General features: G+C 48.2%; 1 protein-coding gene, 1 long non-coding RNA gene and 1 pseudogene across 2 annotated transcripts; all 3 read right to left on the reverse strand.

Annotated features, from left to right (window-relative positions):
* Positions 1-822: 822 nt before the first annotated feature.
* Positions 823-4,002, reverse strand: LOC147031235 (uncharacterized). Its single transcript, XR_015052506.1, has 4 exons — positions 3,874-4,002; positions 3,130-3,245; positions 2,775-2,815; positions 823-2,494 (listed from the first exon to the last, which is right to left on the reverse strand). It is a non-coding gene; the product is annotated as an uncharacterized LOC147031235 (long non-coding RNA).
* On the reverse strand, positions 1,363-6,994 carry LOC147031236 (uncharacterized; annotated as a pseudogene).
* A 512-nt stretch (positions 6,995-7,506) lies between these two features.
* LOC147031237 (uncharacterized) lies at positions 7,507-10,382 on the reverse strand. Its single transcript, XM_085860217.1, has one exon. The coding sequence runs from the start codon at positions 8,493-8,495 to the stop codon at positions 7,521-7,523; it is 975 nt and encodes a 324-aa protein (XP_085716343.1). The 5' UTR covers positions 8,496-10,382; the 3' UTR covers positions 7,507-7,520.
* Positions 10,383-21,075: the final 10,693 nt, after the last annotated feature.

The raw sequence follows: 21,075 nt of genomic DNA on the forward strand, positions 1-21,075 counted from the left end.
CCCTCGAGGAGACAATTCTAGGCTTTCTCTCGTGCCTGCTATAATCCACGGCATCCATAACCACTCCACGCACTCGATGCATTTTCCTCATTAAAAATGAATTTCAGGTCGAATTTGCTTTATTTCAGTGTCGATCAACCTGATGCCGTGCGAAAGGTGGAAACACAATTGAATTAGAAGTTAAAATCAGCGCGGGAAACCGTGTTGAGGTCTCTGGCGCACCACGAGGCGGATAGAAACTATTCGGTATCGTTTCACGACGCCGCCTCTCGCCGAGACAAGACACCTGACCAAAGTCTCATAAAACATTCGATTTTTACCAGAATTTCGACAACCGAGTGTTAAGCAGACTTAACCGCTTCCAAAAGTGAAGACAGAATTGAAATTGACTTTAAAACGAGCGCGTAAGGCCTTATGTTACAATACTGCTCATTAGCATAATCTTCAGTTAAGCCTCAGATACGACACCCAGCATAATTCTCATAAAACATCCGATTTTTACCAAAATCTCGACAACCGAGTGTTAAGCAAACCTAGGGATTATCAAAACTGGAAACAAAATTTTAATTGACTTTAAAACAAACGTGTAAGGCCGTGTTAAAGCCTCTGGTTTCCCGCGAGGCAGAGTGGACACGATTCCAAACTACCGCATCCCGAGACCCGGCATCCAAGATAAAATCTTATAAAACATCCGATTTTTACCAAAATCTGGGCAACGGAGTGTAAAGCATACTTAGCCATTACCAAAAGTGAAAACAGAATTGCGATCCAAGTTAAAACGGACTCGTAGCGTCGACCGAAGCAAAAATCTCAATTCTCCAGAGGAATTCACGGAATTATTTAATATTATTTCATCAAAGTCACAAACCGTAACATTCGGCCATCCACCAACAATCTTTACACAATCTGAGAGCTAAGCATGTCAGGCATGTGACGATAACCTTTATTGGGATGAAAAATGACTTTCAAACACCATCTTTATCGAAAACACGCCGCGGCCTTGAACTTGGCAAGGCGTTCGGCGCCATGGCAACAAACACTGAAATTTTCAAACAGCCGTAACTCGATGAATTAACACCTGAAACTCCCCAAATTAACACTAAAAAGCGCACCGAACTCACCTCAGACTAGCATCGGTAGGGTAAAACTAACCTGTCTCACGACGGTCTAAACCCAGCTCGCGTTCCCTGTTAGTGGGTGAACAATCCAACGCTTGGCGAATTCTGCTTCGCAATGATAGGAAGAGCCGACATGGAAGGATCAAAAAGCGACGTCGCTATGGACGCTTGGCCGCCACAAGCCAGTTATCCCTGTGGAAACTTTTCTGACACCTCTTGCTTAAAACCCAAAAAGTCAAAAGGATCGAGAGGCCACGCTTTCACGGTCTGTATTCGTACTGAAAATCAATATCAAGCGAGCTTTCGCCCTTCTGCTCTACGGGAGGTTCCGTCCTCCCTGAGCTCGCCTTAGGACACTTGCGTTACCGTTTGACAGGCGTACCCGCCCCAGTCAAACTCCCCGCCCCTTTACGAATAAATAAATAAATAATTTATTTATTAGTAAAGCACTAGATTAACGATCTGCCTGCCGACAATTTGGTTGAGCTTGACTCTAGCCCGAAGCGAACCGGAAGTAAGATCTAGTTTCCTCCCTCACTTCGACGATTCTGTGACTCTGAAGGGACGAGGTTCTCCTGACCTCGAGCCCCCGAGACGGAAGGCGAGAAGCGTTCCTTTCGCGGAGCCGCCCGTCGCGCCCAAAGTTGCTTGGAAAATTAAATGGTCTCGATGGGGATGAAAGGTTAGTAGTGGTTGAGGGAAATGGTCGGGGTCACCGAATTTCCGAATCCGTTTTCCCAGGGTTTTGTCTAGTGGCCAAGCGGGTGTTTTCCAACCGGACGCCGATTATGGGTTCCCGAAAGAGAGGGCGATGGTGCGGTTGGATGGATATGGCGGGGTGCGCCTTTAAAGACAAAGTCGGGTAATCGCTTCGTCGAGCGACGATTGCGGTCCCTGACGTCAGATGCAATTCAAATAAGGTCTTCCTACGTGTGGGCATCGGGGCGGTGGGGTCGGCCTTGTGAGTAGTCACGGACACCCCCAAGGAGGGCATCTTGGCGGCCTCGGGAGACGGTCTTCCACCCGTGAGACCGGGAGGGGACGAGGCCTGGTATCGTGCCGGGTCGTCTTACCCAAGCACACCCTATAAAGGGTCGTGGCGGCGCACCCCTTAGCTTTGGTCAGGCCACGTGGCGCGACAGCGTATGGCGCGTGCCGAGCGACGAGGACTCGAAGGTCCGACGCCGCGTCGGATCGCCTTACCCGATCAAACTCTATAAAGGGCCGTGGCGGTGCGGGCCCGCACTCCGGAAGTCGGCCTTCGCGACACGACAAGGTACGGTGTTGTCAGAGCACGAAGCGGGATTCCCAAATGGATAGCAGGTGTCCAAAGGCGAGTATCAGGGCTGACGGGCATCCCCGCGCGGCCGGTCAGTCTGCAAGTACAGAAAAGCAGTCACGTACTGGTCGGAGTAACGGAGGGGAGGGGGAGACACCGGACACATGGCATGCATTGTCTGAATATTACGGCACTGGGCACACGGCATGCATTGCCTAAACATTTTGGAACCGGGCTTGTGGAGCGCCCGTTAGATACCCGAACAAGGGTGGGGTGCACTGTGAAGGACGGCAATGCTTCGCGATGCCCTTCCGATTATGTGTGTGTGGTGTACGCACAGCATATTATGTCACAAATGATGGACGAGCTAAACTTACTGGCGCAGGGCATCGAGGACGCTGTTGAAGCTGGCTTAAACCTGACGGAACAAGGGGGGAAACATTCGTTTGACAGGTACCCTTGTTGCTGCCCCTTGGGTACGTGATTGCGTCGTTATACGGCCTAAGCACCCAAAACTTTGTCGATATTCTAGCGGAAGAAGGAAGAGTGTGTGCTTCGTAACAGTATCTGAAGGGTCGGGGTAAGGGGATAGTCATGCGGGGAGTGAGGGTGGGACAGAACCGATCTACCCAAGACGGCATGTTTGCATGCTAAGAGTAGATATTGAATGGGCCGGAACTAGCGGCACATTGCTGGCGTATTGTGGCTCGAGGGCCGGTGTGCAGGCAGTACCGTTGTTCCGTGGAGGGGTGCCGGTGAGTGGGTGGAGGCGTGGTCGATGCAGTACCTTTAGCACAGGTTCGCTCAACTGTCTTGTCGGTGTTGGTGTTGATCTTGATTCAGTTTTCCTGCAAACAGGCACTCGTGGGGGGAGAGGGGCATATGGGTGTAAATTGGGGATAAGGAGGAGGAAATAACAGGTGTGGAGATACTTGTATCGCAATGGGTGGGAAGGCATGAACCTGTCGAAGAACACCCGACGGATACATACGAGTGGCTGTGAGAAAAGGTCGTCGATTGGGAAGAGTCGGATCTTTCAACAGTGGGTGTCCCTTATGTGGTGATGTGCTGACACAAAACGTACGACAAATATTTATGAGTGGCTGTGCGGTATCGTAATGGATGAGGAATCCGAAACCGAAACGGTGGTTGTATGTGTGCATCGTACCTGTGTGTAGTTGTGCAGAGATGTCCTAACTCTACCCTGAACTATCAATGAGGCATGTGGCGGAGGGCAATTGGTGGGAGGGGCGAAGGAGAAATCAGGCACCCAGCCGCACCATGCCCAGCGTGTGTCCCTGTACGGTGACGACTGAGGTCCATTGCCTCCAAAGAAGATTGTGCGTGAGATATAGGATTTTAGATGTACACCCGAAAGGGAAGCACGCGGGAATTGACTTTCCACCCTGGACTTGCGTGCAAAGTGTATGTGATGAGTGTGGTGTGTATCTTCTCACCTTACCGTACCAAACTCACCGGTTGGCCAAGTTGTGTCCATCCCATTTGTCGTCTAGGTTGTGACGGTGTTTCCCTTGCATGGCGAAGGAGCAGGGTGGACCTCATGCTGTCTTTCCCGCAGAGCCGCACATCACCGATATGGGTGGCGATCCGTTGTACCTGGATGTTTTGTTGACGGGGATGGTGGGGAACGGAACAAAAGAACGGAGGAGGGAGGGGCTGTAGAATAGGGGAGGGGCTTCGGGATAGGAAAAGGGCATGAGCGGAGGGGGGGGGGGTGGCGGGCGGCTTCTCAACAGCCGGGTGGTTCCGACCAGAGGAGGCAGAATGCTTGCACCGCCCACAATCAACAATACTGTGTATGCATACCAGTATATGCATGTTCCTGCACAAAGACATGACGATATGAATGCAGAACTGTTATTCCACATGAGCATTGTCATGACATCTTTTATTGCATATAATTACACATCTTCTTCTTCTTCTTTCGGCTGCTCCCGTTAGGGGTCGTCACAACGGATCATCCGTATGATCCGCATAGTGATTTGGCACATGTTTTACGCCGGAAGCCCTTCCTGACGCAACCCTGGTTGCCTCTTACGATACAGGGATATGGTACACCTATTTTAACCGGGTTATACACCGGCCCAGTACACTGGTACTCATTTTGCCGACCTCGGAAGGATGACAGGTCAACCCCCTGGTGTATTAATTCAGTGGCCCAACGGGGCTTGAACTCAGGACCTTTTGGATCCCAAGCCGCTGCCCGAACCACTGCGCCAACACCAGGCTGCATATAATTACACATATGCATGTATATATAATAGACCAAGAGTCCAGGGGTACTTGGTTAGCTGGAAAGGTAACCAATTTTATTGCCTACCACAGTGTCCCATGTCCATCCCTGGGTACAGAACTGAACTGGCATGCCCCCAGTGGTGGGTGTGGCCAGGGGGGCATTACTAACTTTCCCCAAAGTTGATCTGGATCAGCTTTGTATGGTAACCCATAACATATCACTTATATCTCCCAAATGTCATCCCTCGTGCAAAACTTGGCTCATGCCAGTCATTTTCTATGGTGGGGTACCCCCTCCAGTCATCAATATAATTATGACACTTCAAAATTGATCGAGATCAGCTCATGAGGTAACCTCTTGGAATCTACTACAAAATGTTCAGTCGGACCCCATGTGTTATGAATGCCAATTGCCAGTGGGTTCCATTGGTGGGTTACCCCTGCCAGTTGCCCTGAAAGTTGTCCCTCCCTGGATTGACCAAGATCAGCTCATGAGGTAACCTCTTGGAATCTATTTAATTACAAAATGTTCAATCGGAACCCATGTATTATGAATGCTCATTACCAGTGGTTTGCTTTGGTGGGTTACCCCTGCCAGTTTCCCCTCCCTGGATTGACCTGGATCAGCTCATAAGGTAACCTCTTGGAATCGATTACAAAATGTTCAGTTGGACCCCATGTATCATGAATGCTCATTGCCAGTGGTTTCCTAAGCTGACTCTCCCCTGGATTGACGTAGATCAGCTCAATGAAATAATCTCCTGGAATATTACAAAATTAGGCGACCTGATTTCCCAGACACGAGGTATCGAAAGGCAGGAGAATATATTTTATTTGGGGTCTTTCAGGACCATGGACTTCAGACCCATCTGCCAGTGGACACCCTATTAAAAAAAAGAGGTGAAAGTAAGCATTTTTCATAATGAGATTAATTTATGGGATATATTTCCACAAGTAAACTTCAAACATCAAACAATTTAAAGTCTTAAACAACCGTAAATACAAAAATGTAGGATAAGAAAATAATCTAATGATCGAGTAAGTATAAGAGTACTGGAACAAATATAGAGCTTAAAATTATAGTTTCTGGATTATCATAGTGATTACCCAATGCGATCAGATTTCAGAGCTTTCTACAGTAGGTGTCCGTTCTGGCAATTTGGTCACGTTGGCAACACCCAGAATTCCATGTGACACTGATTCCAGATATTAATTGTTCATTCCTGGAATTCTTTTCATACTGGGGTTGATACCTTTAAAACCAAGATAAGTAATTTTGAATATGCTTTTCAGTCCTGAACACTTGTTGACCGTCTGAATTCGGAGCCACGGACGACATAATATTTACATTGATTTGTTCTACCCAGTACTGTATTACGTAAATGAAAAATTCAAGCCAAGATGATCCTCTTAAACTGGGTCGATCTTGCATGCCAATGTGCTCCATGGCAACATACAAAAACCATTTTTATAGTTATTAGTTGTGATCATATGAAATATCAACATTTCATCTTGGAAGGAAAGCGTCCACTTTTTGATATTAAGAGCGAAGGTGAAGGGCGAAATCACCCGCACATGTCAATTTCTTCACTGTCAGAATCAGTCTCCACTCCATGCATCGACTTCACTATCGCTATCACTTTGTTCTTCATCACAGTCCTGTTGATCTATTCTATCTATTCCATCGCCAGCTGATGTCACGTTATCCCCTTCCACTGAATCTGTGAATAAACAGTCTGGAAATTCTGACCCTTCAAACCAGATTGGCTGCAGTATACCCTCGTTGTCTTTTGACCAACCATAATTACATGGTGTCAATCCAGTCATTGGCACAGCCGTTGTAGCGTTCGTCCACAGGATAGAGATGTATTGGGATCTACGGATTTTCATCTCCAGAGTCCTTCGACAAGGTGGCAGCAATGCACAGTCCAGCTTCTTCACATTGGCCAGGGGCTTTTCCTGGAAATTGAATGAAACATTCGTTATGACATGATTGACAAGGCGACCTGAAACCGACATAACTAAAAATATTTCAAATACATGTACTTCATAAGTTTTACTTTACCTTGTCAACTTTTCCAGTCATTTCAATAAGTTTTTTGTATCTTCCCTCATCCACGTCTCGAGTCCTCGTTTGGGCATACATATGGCAGACGAACTCTGAAGCCACGTCAACATCAACATCATCAAATTGCTCCCCCATACTGGTGAATAGATTGATGAACTGCAACGATTCATCTTTCTCAAGGATTTGGAGTGGCTTGACATTTCCTTTCCTGAAAGATACCGAAACCTCAGAATCAAGAAAGATTAATGGTAATTTCTTCATAATTTGGACCATTTTATGGCATTACATTTAGGGATGTATCTTTTACAACCAAAAATTTAATGGATTGCTGTACGTATTTCAATGCTATATCATCACCGACTGTTTCAAAGAACATTGGAAATGAAATGGCGCATGGAGTCCCTACCTACCTGTAAAAGGCTGATGTGAAGTCACATCCTGTGAACGCATGGTATCCTGGAAGAGCTCGGGGCAGTCCAGGTCTGGTTTCTTCCAATACAGCAGCAATGTTGGAGATGTTTCTGTATCTGCGACGATTTCCCATGCCACAGTCCATGATAATGTTCATCCTCGTCCGGATCTCTGGGCGTTGCCTTCCAAGCAAGCCGATGAAGATGATCAACACATCTGTATCTTTTGCCCTCATGATGACGTTCCTTTCTGTGATATTGGCTACATGGAAAGCTATCAACGTGTCTGCTTCTTCATGGTCACCTTGATATTCTGTTAGCTTCGTGACAGTGATGCGGTTGCTTTCATCTGGCATGTAGTGTTGATATTGTCCGCCGAAGGAGACCACTTACGTTTTTCCATGAAGTATGTCCCAATAGTGATCATTTTCCCACTGTCGCAACAAGAACTTCCCCAACTCATGCTTGAAAACGCTGTTTTCAAGAAGTTTTGCTCCACTTTGCCTGATTTTCTGTTCTGGCCCAGCAATGACATAGACGGAATTGACAGCACCACGGAGCTTCCTTTCGCTGTCCTTTATGGAATATTCCACATATTTGTCCAAGCAGACGTGAACTTCAGTTCCCCCGTGTGAACACAATACTGAGAGCATGGTGCGAACAATCGAGCTGAATGATGTCCCAATATGCGTCTGTGCAAGAACAGAGTGAAGTGAGAGCCCTCCATCATACACCTGGACGTAACTGTGTGGTAAGTCTTGTTCTGTGATTGGCTCCATCTGTAGTGTTTCCAACTTGTTCAGCAGTGTTGATTTCTCAGTCTTGACCCGTAACCTATTGCAGTGAGCAAGAGACAGAGGGTACTTGATAATTGGATGTGCTCGGACATGACGCAGGTTAAGGTCGCCTTTCTCCGCGACAACAATCATGCGTATGAAGACGTCCCTGAAATTATTAGCATTTGTCTGTGCCCTCTTGGAGGCATTTTGAGATGGCGTCTTCTTCAGATATTCTGCTGCGAAATTATTTATCTTGATTTTCTTGACTGGCTTAAGGAAGCGTTTCAAACTGTTGTCCCATTCTTTTTTGAACTTTTCTCTTGCTGTTTGTCCCCGCTGCAGTGTGGAAAGCAAGTATGTTTCCGTTCCTTTTAATGCAGCTCTGCCTGTTGCAATATTCACATGGGTGTGGGATGTCTCATCTCCGAATGGGTTGCAGAAGTCATCTACAGTTTTGCTTAATGCTGCCATTTTCAGATTGTCTTTCCTCACCCTGGATGGACAGCACTGGGAAGCTGCACTGTCTCCTTGCTCCAGTCCCACGAACGCCTTCATTTCAGAGGCCACCAGAGCCCTTTGGGTCATTGTGAGGGCTCATCTTCACAAAGCTTGGTTCGAGTTTCGAAACGCTACTATGCCCTTCATGCTGGAGCCAGCATCCTTATTAACCGTCTGTTCAAGGGAGAGATCAACTACAGAACGGCTGTAGTCTTAGTTCTTCGGATGGAGAAGGCTCCATTTTCAAGGATGTTGATGACCTTGGGGTTCGCAGTCTTCAATTTATGGAGGAAGAGTGTCCCCCACCTTGCGTAGTTTGGTCTATTCAAAGCAAAGAAAACGTCCAAGATCTTGGGAAGTACGTTTATGTAACCTCTTACATCATTGGTTTTGACACATCTTTGAAGTTCTCTGTGGAGACGATTGATGAGGTAAATGTAGATGCCCCAGAACTGTGCCATTGACCCGTGACGGCCATCAACACCTCCTGGAAGTAGGTTTCATACATTTCAAGATGCTGTACGATTGCTGGATCTTCCAGATGCGCATCAAGACTTGGATCAGCGGGGACAGTGTGCATGGCTTGATGGTACATCTCCAATTCCTCTTCAGGGATAGTGAGTTGAAACCGCTCATGCAGTTTAATTTCCAAGTCAGTTGCCAGAAGGTCATGAATGCGTGTACATCTGTTATAAAACTTCCCCTTTATGAATCCATTCACGGATCCTTCTGCCAGAACATCTGCCTCTAAGGATGAACTCGATCCCACTTGCACTGTTCATTGTCGCTTCTGCCGCGTAAAAGGCCAACTCCACATGGAAGTTCCCAAGCAAGATCAGTAAATCATCAAATAATGGTCGTTCTACCTCTTGTATTGAGGAAGCCTTTTTTGCCACTGCCAAGTCGTAGGTTACAATGGCAAAATCTTGGTTTGCTTTCTTTACTACATTGAGTCTTCGAACCATTGTTTCTCGCACGACATCGTTATTAGTTGGTGAGCTTGAAATGGGGTCCATGTAACACATTCTCTGGAGAGGAAGAGGGCCTTTTCTGTACTGACTGATGAAACCTGCATGCATTGGTACCTTGCCTTCCCTAAACTTCCAAAACCAGTACAAATCCAGCGCTTTCAGCGTTACCCTATCTGATTTTTCTGGTTGGGACACTGTGCTGCTTGCAGTATTTGCTGGAACACTGTCACTGAAGAATATAGCCTCATAGAGTGTCTTCCGGAAGGGTCGTACCTCTCGTTCCAAGCCCACAAACCTTCGCCGGTTTCTTCCCTCTCGGAACTGTGAAGCTCATCTCACGGACTCAGCAGCATCAGGCAGAATATTTTGATAAGTATGAACGACTGTGGCATGGAATGTGTCTTTTCCATCCAGTGTCTCGATGTTTGCATCGCGGATGTCCCAGACTGACGCTATTGCTAAGTTTGGGTTGAGTCGGATACCATCTGGTGCATCACTGTTGTTGGACTCCAGGGAATATGCAAACTCTGTTTCTCCGCCCTTTGCCTCACTGTAGCTGATTGAATGACCCGCTCTGTTTAATATATCCAAAGACATCCTCGATCCCATTAACGATGCAAGGCCAAGGCCGAGAGCAGTTTACTTCCATGGCTTTACAGTCCCTCAGGAGATATTGTAAACTGCATCTGAAGCTGTATGGGGACAGTAGAGGCGCATTCCTTGAGACTCTGGACATTGGCAGGGATGGGTGTCTTGGTCTTCGGAAGTTGCAAAATCAATTTGCGAAGGTGAAGGGCAGCCCACTTTATCTTTTCATTCTCATGTTGTCCATCTTCATTCAGGCGTTCCACAGTCTCATCTTTTGTCAGAGCAGAGCTGTAAATGAAGTTACCCTTGCGCCGGTTTGCCAGTTTGATATTGTTGCGATCCCCAAAACGATCCTTAATTTTCCGCACAAAATTCTGCACCAAGTAATCTTTGATTCTGTCCTCATCACCACCACTGCTCATGAACTCTTTATATATATATATATATATATATATATATATATATATATATATATATATATATATATATATATATATATATATATATATATATATATATATATATATCAAGTTCAGATGAGACCAGTCGTGAACGCTGTCCTTCTATTATTTCCTTCTGGATATAGGAGCAGATAGAAACAAATGCATTCTTGTGGTGTTGATGCGATGAATTTGATGTCCCCTCTCCTGGAGCCTCTACCGTTACATGGTTTTCAGTCTCCTTGAGGAACACAGCTCGGCAAGTTTTTTGATATTCGACCTCCTTCGCAATCAGGTCTACATTATTCCAAACAAGACTTTTGATTCGTTCTTTTGTCGAGAGCCTCACCCGCTCTGAAATTGACTGACATCCAGCCCATGTCGCCATCTTAAACCTTGGTTCTTCCTTACCCCCTCGTTTCTTCCAAGCTTTGCCACAAAATACACAAGACCCCTTCAATCGTCCTTGCTGATCAAACTTTGGGATTTTACTCTCCCGTCGAGTCTCAATACATGGATTCTTGCAAATAGTAGACGCATCAGATGATGATGGACTTTCTCGTGGACGCTTGACTGCAGAATATGTGTTACGACAAGATGGATGATAGTGTAGTGTTGATTCTTCAATGTTGCTCCTGCCAATCCTACGGGTTACATCAGCATATTTATCAGATACCAAATTTTGACGCAAGGCAGACGTTTTCTTCATTGTTGCCCAAGTTTTATCATTGAACAATTTCAGTCTGCGGTCATCTTCGTTTGATCTCAGACAGATAAAGCAGCGTGAAGCCCCCAGGATGTCAGGTCAGGTTAGATCTGTGACCTGCTGCAGGTACCATGTAAACCTGTACGAACCTGTTCCATGGTCGGGTTGTCGGCGACAAAACCGTCTCCCCCCACCAGGTTTTCTGGTGAGGAGGGTGTTTGGATATGGACACCCAGCAGGATTAAAAACAAAACCTGTCAAAGGGTGGAGGAGCTCCTTGTGAGCCAACAGCCATCCATATCTAATGCCCAACTGTGTCTGCGGACGTCCTCCTGCAGTTGGGTTTCTTTTTTATTAGGAGGTTGGTGGCAGGATTTGCACTCCGGCCACCGTAACACCCTTCATTCCACAAAACACAAAAACGCAAAAAAAATCTGAAAACCCACTCCGTGGGAGTACCTCCTGCGCAGCTTCCCTTCGCAGGGCAGCTCACCGGATGACGGGATTGGGGCAAAGCCTTCGGGACCCCCAATCTTTGATGATAGGAGGGAAACCACGGGGTAACATCCCTGGGTGAGATTGCGGGAGAGTGTGTCGGAGTGGTGCTGAGGTATCGTCCACCAGACGGCGGTCTCCTTGGGTTAACCTGAGGCGGTCCCTTCGGGTGGGTGCCTGGAATGTCCTATCCCGAAGAGAGGATGATCACCTGTCTCTGTTATCATCTGAGCTCAAGCGTTTGGACATCGGGATTGCAGCTCTCTCTGAGGTTCGGAGACCAGATTGCGGCGAGATAATGGTGGGTGGTTACACCTACTATTAGTCTGGTCGATCTGATGGTTACCATACCCAAGGAGTTGCTGGAGCTGTGTCCAATAAGCTGACCCCAATGATAATTGAGGTAACACCGGTCAACGAGCGTATTATGAGATTAAGGATTCGTCACTCCTTCGGTGTCATTTCCCTGGTCTCTGTTTATGCTCCGACTGATGTGAGTGATCTCACCGTGAAGGATGCATTCTACGCCACGCTCGAGTCTGTGGTTGATCAGTGCTCCAGACGAGATACACTTCTAGTCTTGGGAGATTTCAATGCATCGACTGGAACTGATATGGATGGTTATGAGACATGTGTTGGTCCCCATGGGTCAGGAACTATGAACCAGAATAGCACCAAGTTCCTTGACTTTGCAAGAAGTCATGGACTTAGGGTGGCTGGTTCATGGTTTCAGTGCCCACAAGCTCATCGCTGGACTTGGTATTCCAACGCTGGCGGTGTGGCAAAGGAGATTGACCATGTCCTCATTGACGGTCGTTGGAGAATGATCCAGAACTACAGGGTCTACCGGAGTGCTCAGTTCCTCAATACTGACCACAGGCTTGTTGTTGCAACTCTAAAGCTGCACCTTAAATCCTGGAGAATGGTACCATCCCAGCCTCGGCTGGATGTTGGCAAGCTCAGGGATGAGAGAGTCGCTGAGGAGTTTGCGAACAGGCTGAGTGGACACTTGGGGGGTCTGGGTGCTTTGGGGGGTCCTGAAGAGTTGTGGAGCACCTTCAAGACCACCGTGCTTGATGTTGCCAGTGGATGCCTTGGAACTCACCACAGGGCAAAGAAGAATTTTGTCTCTCAAGGGACACTGGATACCATTGACCAGAGTCGCAGGGCCAGGCTGAATGGCAGAGCTGAGCTGTTCAGGGAGCTGAGGCGTAAAACTGTACGTGCACTGAGGGTGGACAAGGAGGCCTATGTGCGAGGAATCTGTGAGGGGATAGAGCATCACCTATGGTGAAGTGATTCTCGTCCCGCTTCCAGGGGAATTCGCGCATTGCGTTCATCCAAGTCCATCCCTTGGAGCACTGCAGTTTGAGCAGAGAGTGGTAGACTCTTGACAGAGTCTGAAGTGAAGGCCCGCTGGGCCGGTTACTTTGAGCGGTTGTACCAGGCTGATCCCCCAGCTGTCGAGTTGGACGTCAAGGGTGTTACAATCCCTGTTGCTGACCCTCGAATCAACTGTGGTGCACCTTCGTTTGTGGAAACACGGGCTGCGGTGAACCAGTCGAAACGGGGCAAAGCTCCAGGGTTCTGTGGCATCCATGCTGAACTTCTCAAGGCTGGTGGAAATGCTGCACTCGTGTCGTTGCATGCAGTTTTGTGCTCTGCCTGGAACACAGGCATCATCCCAACTGATTGGAAGAGGGGCCTTGTTGTTCCTCTCTGGAAAGGGAAGGGTGATCGCCAAGACTGCAACAACTACCGAGGGGTGACCCTGCTCTCAGTGCCGGGCAAGGTCTTTGCTCCGATTATTCTTGATAGGGTTCGCCACCATCTGCTTGAGCACCAGCGTCCAGAGCAGTCAGGCTTTACACCAAAGAGGTCAACGATTGACCGTATCCTTGCTCTTCGTGTCCTCACCGAACGCAGACGCGAGTTTCGGCAGGGGCTGCTTGCAGCCTATGTTGATCTCTGTAAAGAGTTTGATTCAGTGAATCGGGATGTGCTCTGGAGGATTCTTGGTCTTCGTGGGGTGCCACCAAAACTGATCGATCTGATGTCTGAACTCTACTCTGGTACTGAGAGTGCTGTGAAGTGTGGTGGTACCATCTCTGACTTATTTCCAGTTGTTACTGGAGTTCGTCAGGGGTGTGTACTGGCCCCCACTCTTTTCAGCACTTGTATGGACTGGATTTTAGGGAGGATGTCGGAGAGATCAAGCTGCCGTGCATCGTTTGGGAATGTCAAGATCTCTGACGTTGATTTTGTAGATGATGCAGTCATCTTTGTGGAGACTTTAGATATCCTTTTGGGGGCCCTCAAGGTGCTGAATGAGGAGTCGGAGCCGCTGGGATTACGGGTTTCTTGGGTCAAAACTAATATCCAGGCTTTCGGTGACATCTTGGATGCTGCTGTCCTGTCTGTGTCTGTTTGTGGTGAGGATGTTGAAGTCGTGGAGAGATTCACTTACCTTGGCAGTGATATTCATGTCTCTGCTGGCTGTGAGTCAGAGGTCAATAGACGTCTGGGTCGTGCCTGGGGAGTCATGGATTCGCTGGATCATGGGATGTGGCCCTGCCGGTACCTGTGCGGGAGGACGAAAGTCCGAATCTTCAGGTCCTTGGAACTTCCAGTCTTGCTCTATGGATGCGAGACTTGGACTCTGACCAAGGATCTGAGACGGAGACTTAATTCCTTTGGTGGCAGGTCTCTTCGGAGAAACCTTGGCAATCGCTGGTCGGATTTTGTGTCCAACGAGCGGTTTCTGAGAGAGACTCGGATGAGATTTGTTACCTGCATAGTCCGCGAGCGTCAGTTGCGGCTGTATGGACATGTGGCTCGTTTTCCTGACGCTGATCGTGCTCACCAGATTCTCTCAGCGAGGGAGTCTCGTGAGTGGAGGAGGAGGCCTGTGGGCCGACCACGTTCCTCGTGGTTGCAGCAGGTTGACCATCATCTCAAAGAGATGGGGATGGGCCTGGCATCTGCCTAGGGGATGGCCAGACGGAGGCCCCTGGAGTACTCGTGGAAAGTGGACGCAGCGACGCGCTGTTCTGGCACATGCTCCCATACCTGACCTGAAGGCCCCACATAATCAATAACCTACAATGAGACAAGGAGCGATAGTTGGACTTAGTTTATGGAAATTATAGACTGGTATGATTGGCCCTATCATTATTTATTGAATGAAACCATTATTAATTAGTTTACCCAGTATCTAAGGGCTATCATAGCTTGAGATGGAGTTTAACACACTGGCCGAATACTAGTGTTTTGAGTGGGGGACTTCAACCGTGTTGAACTCAAAATCAGTGGAATTTGGTAGGTAGGCCCTGATCTAATCGTGCCATCCGATATTAAACTCGGCCCTGTCTCACTGATGCAGCTCCAACTGATGTTGGAGGATACCGGCACATGTTTTAGACTGCACTCCATGTCATTACACATGTTTAAGTGGGTAGGCCATATATGAAAATAATCAAGACACCTTGCATCATGTGTGATGCATGCTACATGTACAACATGCACTACATGCTATAGGTAGGCTGGGCCTTGCCTAGCCTAGATTTTCTTGGCCTATATTCACTACTTCTCTGACAGAAACAGACATATTCATAAGTTAGCAGTAAGCCCACATTATCGCTTTGTTCCTTTTCCTTTACGCACCTTTTTATCGAAAGACAAACTCGAAAACAAAGCTGTTGACTTGACAGACATGTGACAATGACAGTGCAATAAAAACAATGACAGTGCTGATCAATGCGCTGCTGTCACCTTTGTTACACTAACATAACGAAACAACACATGGGTCATTCTTGGGTCTAGTTGGTGGGATGCAGGGAAGAAGAAAAAAAAAAAAAAAGGAAGAAATAAGAGGATATACTTGGCCTTTCATATCACTACGTGATATCACCTTGATTTTATAGGGCCGATAATGCCATTGGCGCTGACCCTTCTGTAATCCTGATGCAAGACCTTGTTGTGAATTCAATAAAGACCCACTTAAACGAAAAAAAAAAAAAAAACCTTGATTTTAAATTTTGAGGAAGTAAGACTTTCATTGGAATGTACATCTGGAAAGTTTTATTAATCCAGGGAGGGGCAACATTCTGGGCATCTGGCAGGGGTAACCCACCGCTGGAAACCACTGGTAATGGGCATTCATAATACATGGAGTCCTACTGAACATTTTCTAATAGATTCCAAGAGGTTATCTCATGAGCTGATCTAGATCAACTTTGAAGTGTCATATATTGATGACTGGAGGGGGTACCCCACCATAGAAAATGACTGGCATGAGCCAAGTTATGTACTAAGGATGATATTTGGGCGATATAAGTGATATTTTATGGGTTACCATACAAAGCTGATCCAGATCAACTTTGGGGTAAGTTAGTAATGCCCCCCTGGCCACACCCACCACTGGGGGCATGCCAGTTGTTCAGTTCTTTTCCCAGGGATGGACATGGGACACTGTGGTAGGCAATAAAATTGGTTACCTTTCCATCTAACCAAGTACCCCCGGGCTCTTGCTCTATAAGTATAAGTAGGAATATATAATAAAAAATGTTTTTTTTTTTCCTTTTGTTTTTGCCTTTTGCATCTTGGGGAGGAGGGGGGATCTGGTGAGGACGGGGGAGGGGCTGTGGGATAGAAGAAAGGCGTGGGAGGGAGAGGAGGGGGGGTGGAGGGCAGTTTCCCAACCCGCCAGGTGGGTCCGACCAGAGGAGGCAGAATGCTAGCACTTTTTTATAAGCATAAGTATAAGTAGGAATTTTTTTTTTAATTCCCCTTCCTTTTTCGTCTTGGGGGGAGGATGGGGGATCTGGGAAGGAGGGGCAGGGGCTGTGGGATAGGGGAAGGGCGTGGGAGGGAGAGGAGGGGAGGGGGGGTGGCGGGCGGCTTCCCAACCCACAGGGTGGGTCTGACCAAAGGAGGCAGAATGCTAGCACCGCCCACAATCAACAATATATGCATACAAGTAAATACATGTTCATGCACGAGGGCATGACTATATGAATGCAGGACTGTCATTCCACGTGAGTCTTGCGATGACATTTTATTGCACATAAGTACATATATGTATGTATATATAAGCATAAGCAGAATTTTTTCTTTTTGTGTATGGGGTGGGGGGAGGAGGAGGGGGGAGCGGGGGCTGGGGAAGTGGGGGAAGGAAGAGGTTGGCAGCATGGATGAAAGTGTGACTCCAGCAGCAGGGGAGGTGGTCACGTCAATGTGCCGGGGGTTTCCCGAGTGAAGGCGCCCAGTATATCTCGAGACATCAGCAGGGTCATCTTGGAAATTTTTATGGCTGTCCATCTCACATTGCGTTCTCCTAATTTTTCTAAGACGAGGGAATTATGGGGGAACCATTTGCCTCGAGCTCCCACAGGAAAGCCTTGTATCTCAATTTGCTGGGTTCCTAGTTTATGTTATAAAAGTTCCCGCAAGATTTTATATTTCTGCTGCTTGGCTCTGAAGACTAGTTCTCGGATTTGGGGGTGTCACTCAAATCCAATCGTGACGTCTCGGACCTTAGTTGGTTGTCCTTGTTTAGTGCAGACTAAATCTGGTCTGTATTTTTCTCCCTGCTTCACGGTGATTGTCATTTCCCTCTCACAGTGCCAGCCATTTTTTGCAGCAACCTGGGCGAACATTTTGCAGATCCGATGGTGTCTTCGAATGCGATTTCGTTTAACCGCTGGACAGACAAAAAGGACGTGGAAGAGGGTTTCCAACTCTGCCCGACAGAGTCTACAGGCCGTGTCCGCTTCAGGCCACCCCCTGGTCAGTGCGGATTTGACAGGGTAGGTGTGCGAGCGCAATTGCAGAGCTGCCAATGTATGCCGAATCCGATCGAGCTTCAAATTGTGCAGCCAGGCGTTGGAGATCGTGTCATTGTGGAATGCGCCACACCAAGACCGGATACCTGTTGGGCGTACCAGCGTTTCCGAATTTTGTTGCGCCAGCTGGCAGTCAAAATACTCTCGGATGCGTTTGCCTTTAGGCCCAATTTGGTGAACCGAGATTTGAGGGATGCGCCGGTAGAGGAACCCATGGAGATGGCACGGGTCACCCCGTCGGGGGAGTATACTCGGGCCCAATCTTTGTCCGCTCGAATTCGTGGGATGGCTTCACTCAAATTTATTAGTTCAATGCCACCGTCCTGCCTTTTGGTGGAGAGAAAGCCATCCGGAGTTTGTGCTCGGCTAACCCTAACAGCTTGGTCAATTTTGTGGAGCTGGTTTTGAGGTGTGTCACTATGGACCAATTGTTGGAGAAGCCTTGGGATGAGGTGTTGTTTGATCAAGGCTGCCTGTGTCGTAGCTCTAATCGGGGCGTCTCTGATGTTGTTGAGCCAGTTGTGAAGGGATGGGGGCAAGTCCTTGAGGTGGAAAAATGACATCGGGCTGATCCTGGTGCCTGGATTGCGGACGTGTTGTTCCGGGGCCAGCATGCCAATCACTTCCCCTCCAAAAGGTCCAACTATCGCAGTCGTTATAAATAGTGCTGCGGTCATGGTCATGTCTTATGAGGAATCCTTTGGTTTTCGTTAAATTGAGATGGAGCCCGGTATTGTCACAGAATCGTTTCACTATGTCCAAGTTCACCTGCATGCCCTGCCAACACCCACTGACCAGAGTCAGGTCGTCGGCGAATGCCAAACAGGTCCATTTGTTGTCACGCCATCGTTTCTTTGCCACTCTGACGGCGCCGTCGTAATGCTTCTCCAAGACTGGCATTCCCCATCCGGTGTGGGTCGTGCCAATCACCTCCACTTCCGTGGCCTCATTCACGTCAACCTCCTGTCTGTCGACTCCGCCTGCCTCTTGTGTTTTCCTACAATAAAACTTGATTCTGTTCTCCCGTGCAGCACAATCTTCTCGGGTGTTCCGAAGCTCCGAATCGCCAGAGCCACTTGTCCGGAACATGTAAGGAGACCCCGTCCTCTCAAATTCGGTGGTAAGGTGGTTGAGGGCCCAGTTGAATAGAAGGGGGGATAGCGGGTCCCCTGTTTAACCCCTTCTTGTAGCCAAATTTTATTTTCCCCGTGCTTGTCGAACACGGTGGTCGCCCGGACGAAGGTGCTTGCGATTAACTTAATTGTATTCGCAGGAATAGATTGAGAGCGGAGGGCGGCGCAGATGTGGTTGTGGGAAACGGATTTGAAAGCTTTGGCAAAATCGATCATTACAACGGCTAGGGTCTTTTTGTTGCGCTTGGCCTCTCTCATAGTTTTAGCGAGCGTTGCGACGTTTTCGCTGCAGCCTGGTGCCTTAATGGAACCTCGTTGACGTGGACGAGTTGGAACGGTTCCACTAAGTCGATTTGTGAGGATACGGCTAAACGTCCTCGCGATCGTTGAACTGATGGTGAGTGGTCTCCAGTTAGTAAGACTCATTAGTTGGTCGGTGTCCGCTGACTTCGGGATTAGTATCGAACGGCATTCTTTGATTGGTGGGGGTATGACCCCGTCGTCTATCCAGCTATTAAACAGTCTTTTCAGCAATTTGCATCTATTTTCCGTGGCCAGAAGTACCCGAGGTTTAACGCCTGGTGGTGGTTTAGTCCTGGTGCACTATTTGGTTTTAGTTGCTGCAGAGCCCTGTCGATTTTGTCCTGCGTGATGTCTTCCCACAGCCTACCTCGGTCATCGTTCCCTCGCATGGTGTGAAAACCTAACGTGGAGAATTTGTCCGGTGATTCCCATTTGCCTTTGAAATCTTTAAATATCGTGTCCCCGTCAATCGTACATTTGCTAACGGGTTTATTATTGAGGATTGTCGAGGGGAATCGAGTGCCGTTTTGTTGACGCAGTGTTTCTCAAAGTCTGTAGCGCATTATTTTGGGGCGGGGAAGACGGACGGCCGTCGTAGGGTAGCGCAGAGACCATCTCCTCCAGTCGCTTGAACGTCTCGCGGGATTTCCCGTTCGCCTCCCTTTAAGGTTGTCGGCCCGACGTTGGGTAATCTTGCATTTGTTCCAAAATTGTTGCAGAAGACGCACGCTTCTACCCGACGTACCGCTTACGTCGATGGGGTCGGCGGGTGCCAAGTGCGGTCCGAGGGTTCATACGCATGGGTACATTTCTCCGAGGGGTATCTCCTCCACCTCGTGTGTTTCGGGTACGGCGGTTGCTCCGGGTTTGTGATTTGGTTTTTCTAAACTTATGGGTTGGGTACGGGCCATGTATCACCGTTTGGCCCTAATCTGTTAAAGAGTTTTACTGGGGAGATGGCCTGCAATTAGGGCATTAGCTCTTTGAATTTGTCCTCATTCTTTTTTCTCGAGCTACCAATTTTTGGGTCTCCCTCGCTGTCCAAGTTGATCCGCTACTACCTCGGCCTGGGTCACGGGCTCGTTTTTGTTTTATTCTTTCAATCTTTATTTCATTCCAGACATCGTGGTGGCGGTGTCTTAGATGTTGTGTCAGGCCACCCTCAGTGCGGAAGCGGCAACTGCAATTTGTGCACTCGTGGAGAAACTGGGTTGGTATCCAATCGCCTTTCTCGTGCCTACATTTAGGGATGTGACAAAGTAAGCCGTGCATGCTATTTGAGGAATACTCGCATATATCACATGTGCAAGACACTACGGCGTGGGGGTGGGATGCGCGGACGTGCCGAAAGAAAGAATTCAGGTCGTCTAAACGTATGCCACATGGGCAGGGATAGCAGCCAAAAGGGTGGTGAACGTCAAGGTGGAGAGGTTCTGGAGGGGGGTGTTTTGGATCTGGAACGAGATTAGCGGGTGTGTCATCCTTAGGTGGGGGTTGCTCTGGGGGGGGGGTAGTTGTTGTGTTTTTAATCGGCCTTTGTATCTATCTTCCTTGCTGTCTGGTTTACGTGTGGGTGTTGTGTGCGAGTGGATTTGCGTGTGGTGTTTCCATTTACCCATGCCTTACCTTTATCTGTTGTATCGTCGGTCGTATGATGGCCTTGGTCTTTTTGGTCAAGAAGGCGAAAGTCCTGTTCTTGTGGACCTTGTCCTGGGGGGATGTTAAAGTCCTCGTCCGTCATTTGTGCGTCTGGTCTGAGGTGTGGGTTGGGGTAGGGCCAGTTGGACGGGTCTTCCAGGTACCAGTTTGCTCTGTCTGTCCTCTGAAGGCACGTCATGCCGGGGGATAGGCATCATGCTCGTGCAAGGGATAATTTTGAGTTGGGATGGAGGGCCAGGCGGGTAGTGTGTGCATGGCATGGTGATGGTGCGGCGTCTCTTCTTGACTCTCACCTCAGCCTGAGCCATCGTGATGGCTTTGGACCGATTCACCCGTGCCGAGCTTTTGGTACTCGGCGACTTACCTGGAGGAGTTGACGTTCTCACTGCCAACCTGCAGTGGGGTCACGGGAAGTCGAGGGCTATGGGAGGGGAAGAAGGGTTAAGAAGAGAAGAGATGTTGAGATGAGTCTCCTTATGAGGTGCTCGCTGGGGTCGAACTCGGCCATGCTGGCGATTGCCATATGTGC

The sequence above is a fragment of the Eptatretus burgeri genome, chromosome 2, assembly GCF_056783735.1.
Source record: "Eptatretus burgeri isolate ZD-2024b chromosome 2, Ebu_testis_v1, whole genome shotgun sequence".
Taxonomy (NCBI): Eukaryota; Metazoa; Chordata; class Myxini; order Myxiniformes; family Myxinidae; genus Eptatretus; species Eptatretus burgeri.

Excerpts from the sequence above, each read along its gene's own strand:
- LOC147031237 (XM_085860217.1), bottom strand. The coding sequence starts at position 8,495 with ATGACCCAAAGGGCTCTGGTGGCCTCTGAAATGAAGGCGTTCGTGGGA.